This window comes from Salvia miltiorrhiza, chromosome 1 (genome assembly GCF_028751815.1).
Source record: "Salvia miltiorrhiza cultivar Shanhuang (shh) chromosome 1, IMPLAD_Smil_shh, whole genome shotgun sequence".
Taxonomy (NCBI): Eukaryota; Viridiplantae; Streptophyta; class Magnoliopsida; order Lamiales; family Lamiaceae; genus Salvia; species Salvia miltiorrhiza.
In genome coordinates, this window is record NC_080387.1 from 17,960,210 (window position 1) to 17,966,821 (window position 6,612).

A 6,612-nucleotide genomic window follows, 5' to 3' on the forward strand; every position below is an offset into this window, starting at 1 on the left:
ACTTTACTCGTTCAAAAGAATTGATGGCGCTAGACGCAAAATATAAGAAATGATTCAAGTTCGAGCATGTATGGTCTATTCGCTACCTCTTATGTTTCTTTACGTCTCTTCCCCACCCGGCCCCCCCTTCTTCCTTGCTGAACACATCTCCAATCATCGTCTCATCAATTCCTGAACTCTCCTCATCGTCTATCGTCACATATTTTTCGACGATTTTTCTTTTATTTCCTCAATTACAACCTACCGCCATTGTTATACTGAATTTCAACCAATGTTTCATCAATTACAATCCATCGCCATTGTTATAACAAAATTCGAAACACTCATTCAGCAAGGTTTTTTTTTTTTTTTTAATAAATCAAAATCCTTATATTCAAATTCCTTTTAAAATATCACAAGTCATGAATACATAAAAAGTAAAAGCGAACCCTAATTACCAATGAGCATGACGGCACCGCCAACTTCCTTGATCTTATTCTCCACGTTCTTTGACACCAGTTTGACTTTGAAGACAATGAAAGAATCGTGTACTCTTGTATGTTGCTATTCGAATTTTGGGCGAGCACTGGTTAAGATGAAAGGATAATTTGGATTGAGAATAATCTAATCATGAACCCTGCTTGGAGGCGCAATAGCTATCGGAGGGTGATGAACTGATTTTTAACAAAATAGGAACAATGTTTTTTTTCATGCGCTCGGTTCATATATCGGCCCTTCATGACAATGTATCCACGATACCAAACAATGTATTAGTCTAGATAATTTTCTTATCTTGGGCTATTCGGGGCTACCAAACAAGGCCTTTATTCAAGTATTAAAGGAAAAGTATCTGAGGGGACGTTTACTTTGCATGATTGAATATTTTTATCCTCAAAAGTAAGATTTCTCTAATTTCATCCCTTCAATGACTAAATGATAGAAATAATTAAGGCCATTCGAATATCAATCCATCAAAATAAATAAGAAAATTAATATTACTATTTTTATCTTTCAAGACTAATACTCGAAAGTAAATGCCCTTGAGCCTTTTCTATGGAAATCGCATTGCCTTCTCTAAAACAGTCGAAGTCGCGTTTTGCCTTTTTCTCCGCATAGAATCTGTCCGTACAATCCCATCCTTCTATAATCAGAAAGTCCAATTCCTTGGAGCTTCATCGAATGGTATCATCTTACCTCATTCAGAATGATCTCAACTGTCAATAATAATCCCTTACAACCTACGAATACATCTCCCATTAATTTCTCTAGCAGAAAATGGTTCAGTATTAGCAGTAGGATGAGGCCCGCAATGGCCGAAGCAACTTCTTCTCTCACTTACCAGAAATTTGTTCATTTCGCTCTGGAAGAAACCAGAAAGCACACCCACTTAGCCCCTTCTACATTACAGGTAACTGTTTCAACTTCTTGTGGTGTTTGAGAAATTTATGTTCAAAGTTCCCTTCTTGGGTACTTGGGTTTTAAAAAAAATTGAATCTTTTTTTTGCTACTTTGAAGTAAGAGTAAGATGTAGGTTGTGGTTTATAGCTTCTGTACTATTTTAGATAGGAAGGTGGCCCACATTCAAGCATGCTGTGTATGTGCTTCGGATTTCGATGAATTTGTGTGTGCGCCACTCGGATTTTTGTGGAGGTTATGTATCAAGATTTGCGCTTGTTTTAGAGAGCTTATAACTTATAAGATTTTTCAAGAGTTTTTAAGATGTAATGGCTCAAGAGTATATAAGTTGTCAAAGTGTTTGAATAATTGAGCTTATAAGCTAGAGAGCGATAATTGTGAGTTAAAGACAGAAAATCCTAGTTAAAGAGAGAAAATTGAGGAGAGATGAAATTGCGAGGGTATATGATGTAAAATAACATATCATAGTATGTTTGTAATTTTAAAATGATTGTTGCTTATAAGATTATGAAAAACTATGTTGGGGTTGAAAAACTTATTTCTAGGGGAGCTTATAGGCTGTTGGAGCTTATTTTTATAGCTTATAAGTTGTTTTAAAAAGCTTCTAAGCTCATCCATACACCCTCTAAGATGCTGCTTTTAGTAGACTATTATCATAGAGAACTTTATGGTATTTTGACGAATATAAACCACGTCTGTAGGGAATTGAATTGAGTATGTGAAATTGTTTTCAGCACTTTAAATTGGGCACATTACACTCGTATCATTCACTAACCTTATGCAGGAAAGATTTGGTTGCTTGTCTTCCATGGATGGGAGAACACAAATTCAAGTGCATTCTTTTGAATCACCAAAAATTAGGCTACTTCGAAGTTTGTCTATAGAAGGGAGTGATGGAATGCAGGTTAGGTCTCTCAAGTTTCTCACATCCTGGTGCTGCTTTTGGCTACAGATGACCAATGAACTTATCTAATGGCTTGCAAAACAAGTTGCCTCCACGCCCCCACCCCCTAAGTAGATATATAGAAAACCCTATTGGAATGGGGGCTTTATGATGTCTCATTTATACATTTACATCATGTTTTCGATTTCATTGTATTTACGCCCGCAAATTGTATACTTTTTTATGAGCATTCAATTTAAGTTTCCTTGCTCTTTGTTATTGTGACCGCTATTTATCTATTTTTACTAGATCACTTATTTTATTGGTACTGGATTATTTGTTGGATCATTATGTTATCGTACAAACCAACTTTCTATCTCACAGGTGCCATTAACGTTCTGTTTAATGAGACTTCTGGAGAAAATATACTATGTTGTAAACAAGCATTTCTATGTAATAACTACGAGCATCATGACTAATAACTAGATCCATTCTCTTATTTCTCAAATGTTCTACAATATTTGTTTTCATATTTATATTCTGATCAAATTTCTTACTACTGTTTTCATGTGATTCAATTACTATATCACATAAATATTCACAAAGCTCCTGATACATCCCTTTCAAGGTTTTAGCCAACTACTCCACTTCGGTCACATCAGCTGTTTGTCTTTCTTCCCTTTTTAGTCATTTTCTGGTCTTATTTACTAGCTGTTTAATATTGCTTCCCTTCGTTCTTCACTTCTTCTTTATTGTCACTGTTTCTACTCCCTGCGTTAGACTGTTATTATCTCTGCATCTTACATATCTTTACCAAAGCAAAGGGATGGAAGGGAAAATTACAAGACCTGGTAGAGGTCGGGAAATGAGAGTTCAAATTTTTCTATTTACGCTACTTGTATTACTGAAACCAACATTTTGCTAAAACATACCAAATTTTGTTAGCTCAATTTAAAATAATGAAAACTGGATGAATTGTTCTGTTACACTTTCTTGCCCCCTCGTGTACACTAACTCTTGTTCACATGTACTATGTGCAGGTCTTGGATTTTGCCATCTTTCCCAGAGCAGAATTTGATCTTCCGATTTTCTGTGCTAACTTCTTTACAACTGCAGTCATCAACATAGTCGTATTGTACGCCGCCTTCTTTCCCTAATATATTTTGAATGAAATTGCATTTTCCTTTCTCTGGTGTATAATGGACCAGTTAGCTCCTCAGTCCTGATTCATGTTTGTGAAATGAAATGGATACTTATAAACTACATATTTGAAGAAATAAAAGTAAAGTATATATGGATTCTTGGCATGCTTGAAATAAACCAGAAAATCCTGTATGCACATATGAAAGAAATATTTATGAATTGCTATTACAAATTTCTTGTCTTAATCTTTCCAATACTCTCAGAGACTACATATGTTTGTATGACATGCTATCCAATTCTCTTTTTATCTCTTCCTTCTTTTCCTGGTTTCAGTAGTTTTCATGATTAGCTAAAATATATAAATTTATCAAAAGATAGAACTGCTACTGAAATAAAGATCAAGTATAATCTGTTGCTGTTCTAAATACTGATCTTGGGTTGTAGTAATTCCTTCAGTTGCATTATTAAAAGAATCAGACAACTCTGACTAAAAAATTACTCAAAATGCATTTCTTTCTATGAAATAAACAAATTGAAAAGGAAATCATCAATAAAACTCAATGAAAGATTTATTAGTTTCACTTGAAATTTGCTTCTCAGTATTAATCTGCTGTTATAGGATTAGTGCAATCTGCTTTAAACTATTACATAACCTTTCATAGAAGAATCAAGTCTGATCTGGTTTTAATCATTTAACTTTTGGTTGCTAATCAATGATTCTATAACATTTTCAGGGACCTCAATCCATTACATGACGTCATAAGTCAACAGGATTACAAGAAAAAATATTACACACACTTGATTCCTCTTGGACTTAAGTATGGAGAGGTAAGCAAAGTTTTAGTATTTTCAGCACTACAATGTATCTCCAGAGATGTGCTTGCTGGCATATAAACCAAGTATGGTGGTTTGACATGGATATTATGCAGCTATTACCATGGGGAGGAAAGATTACTGCCGAATCTATGAAATTCTTCTCACCAATTGTAATATGGACCAAGTTTCCTCCAAGTGAGCATAAGCATCATCTTTTATATTCTGCTTTCATGGATTATCTCAAGGTAGGTTTAGTAGATGCAAAGAATTGTTTTCTTTCCTTTTCTTTTGACTATAAATGCAACAACCTCAGACATGCATTTGACTTCTTGTTTTCCCCTCCAATTTTTATCTCACAGTCATGGCTTGAACTGATGGACCAGGCATCGGGAGAAACTGATGTTTCTCGGATTATGGTCAATCTTGAAGCGCAACACAAGTATCTCACTTGGAGAGCTGAAAAGGTAGGTGGAAATGTTTTTTGTTCTGTTACTTCCAAATTGCCCTGGCCATTATTGTGGGCTCGGAACAACTGAGTGTGTGTGATTGAGCAGTTTGTAGATTTGTCTCCATAGAAAAAACTACATTATGGATGAAATTAAATCATGAAGCCCTTATAATTTTTGTATAATCAGTAAGGTTTCATATTAATCAATTCTATACCATGTTAAGTTAATCCTGGACATCTTGTCAATAAACTATTTCCCAGGAGCTGTGCTATAAAAGAAGAGTAATCTTATTAGTTATGACATGTATTTCATATTAACAGCAAGAAAAATCCAAAGGCAAGGCTCTCTTTGTTCATATAACCAGAAAATAACATGTAGCTCGAATATTTTTAGTATGATAAGGAATATGGTTTCTCTTACATGTGCTCTTAGCTCGAGTAAAATAAACCTGCATGGTTTAATTTTGTGGGTTACATCCGTCTTTATTTGGCTTAAGATCCATGCTGCATATTTGTCGAAGAACTCATAACATTGCAGGCCAAAGCCTTTTCAACTTTGAAAGTTTCTGATGAAAAGTCGAAAACTCGTACATACAGGATCCTGGCCATCAAGTTCTGAGAAGATTAGTAGGAGAGACTCAAGCAAAGGTAAATATCTTGTTTGCTAAGCTTCAAAGTGTCTGTTAGATTGAGAATTCAGTACACTTTATCATCTTTGAACACGATGAAATTGTCAGTCTAGTTGACCTTTTGATTTTTCTGTAGGAAATAATTAAGAGTTTTCTCTTCTCTGGAGTTGATGAACTGGGTAGCAGAACATTTGTTGATTACTTCCCCGAGTACAAATGTGATGATGGGACTGTAAATCAGAAGCGCAGTATGATCGGAAAATCATTTGAGAGTCGCCCGTGGGATACACAAGGAGAGTTCATTGGTGACAGATTAAGCTAGAGAGCATTATGTATTACACTTCTCTTAGCTTCCTTGTATATCAGAGCTTTTCTCATCTCCTACTTGTGTAGATTAGTGACTTTTACATTTTTGTTGTTGTTGTTGTTGTTGTTGAATAAATAAATTTTTAAAGACCTCTTCAAAGTGACTTCCACATTTTTGTTGTTGTTGAATAAATAAATTTTTAAAGACCTCGTAACGGTCGACTCGAATATGAGAACCTTTGGCTCCAGACATTAATCACTCTACTACTCGGCCTACACATGCACACACGACCTTGACTTTCACTATCTTCCGTATGATAACGTGTTCATGGCTCGTGTATGACTTCTGATCTAGAGGGAGAGCATCCTATTCCTTCCACATTTTTGTAATATCAATAGAGCAAGAGCAATTTATTGGTTTCTTATTATGTATAATGTTGGACTTTTGTGGGAATATACGTATGAGCATTCTGATTATATTAGGCATGAAAAGGTGCTAGCAAAGTCGTCCTATGTTATGTTTTCATATCCTCATGCACAATTTCTATGTTGTCTTTGCGAAATATGTTAATTTTTTACATGTTTCCAACGGTAACTTGTCGGTACTTACCGACATGTTTATCAGCAGCGGTTGGAGTTTATCGCTAGTTCGTTGGTATTTTTTATTGCCGACGAACGATTATCCAATGAATTACAGTCGAAGTTTTGTAGTGGATTTTGTTCCACTCGACCTTAGTGTTATAAAAATGATGGTTTGAAAATGATCGGAGTAACAAAATTATAATGCATAATTCCTAAATTGCACACGAGCTTTAGTTTTGGTATCTATATATTATATGAAGAATCAGTTTAATAACAAATTTTTTAACATTAAACTTTTAACAGTAACTTACTGATATTTAACGACAATTTATAGAATTCACATACTCCACATCCCACATCATTGGCGCATCCCACTAACCAACACCATTAACCCACTAAAATCATAACTA

At 34.8% G+C, this 6,612-nt stretch overlaps 1 protein-coding gene across 2 annotated transcripts; it reads left to right on the top strand.

Annotated features, from left to right (window-relative positions):
* The first annotated feature begins 1,096 nt into the window (after positions 1 to 1,096).
* LOC131006824 (phytochromobilin:ferredoxin oxidoreductase, chloroplastic) lies at positions 1,097 to 5,790 on the top strand. Of its 2 annotated transcripts, XM_057933983.1 has the most exons (8): positions 1,097 to 1,387; positions 2,180 to 2,299; positions 3,319 to 3,413; positions 4,156 to 4,249; positions 4,351 to 4,482; positions 4,597 to 4,701; positions 5,283 to 5,333; positions 5,451 to 5,790. In XM_057933983.1, exons 1-8 carry the CDS (start codon positions 1,184 to 1,186, stop codon positions 5,634 to 5,636), a joined length of 987 nt encoding a protein of 328 aa, XP_057789966.1. In that variant the 5' UTR covers positions 1,097 to 1,183; the 3' UTR covers positions 5,637 to 5,790. The 2 variants fall into 2 exon arrangements, with proteins under 2 accessions (XP_057789966.1, XP_057789967.1); XM_057933984.1 differs by lacking the exon at positions 5,451 to 5,790 and having other exon boundaries at positions 5,224 to 5,333.
* Positions 5,791 to 6,612: the final 822 nt, after the last annotated feature.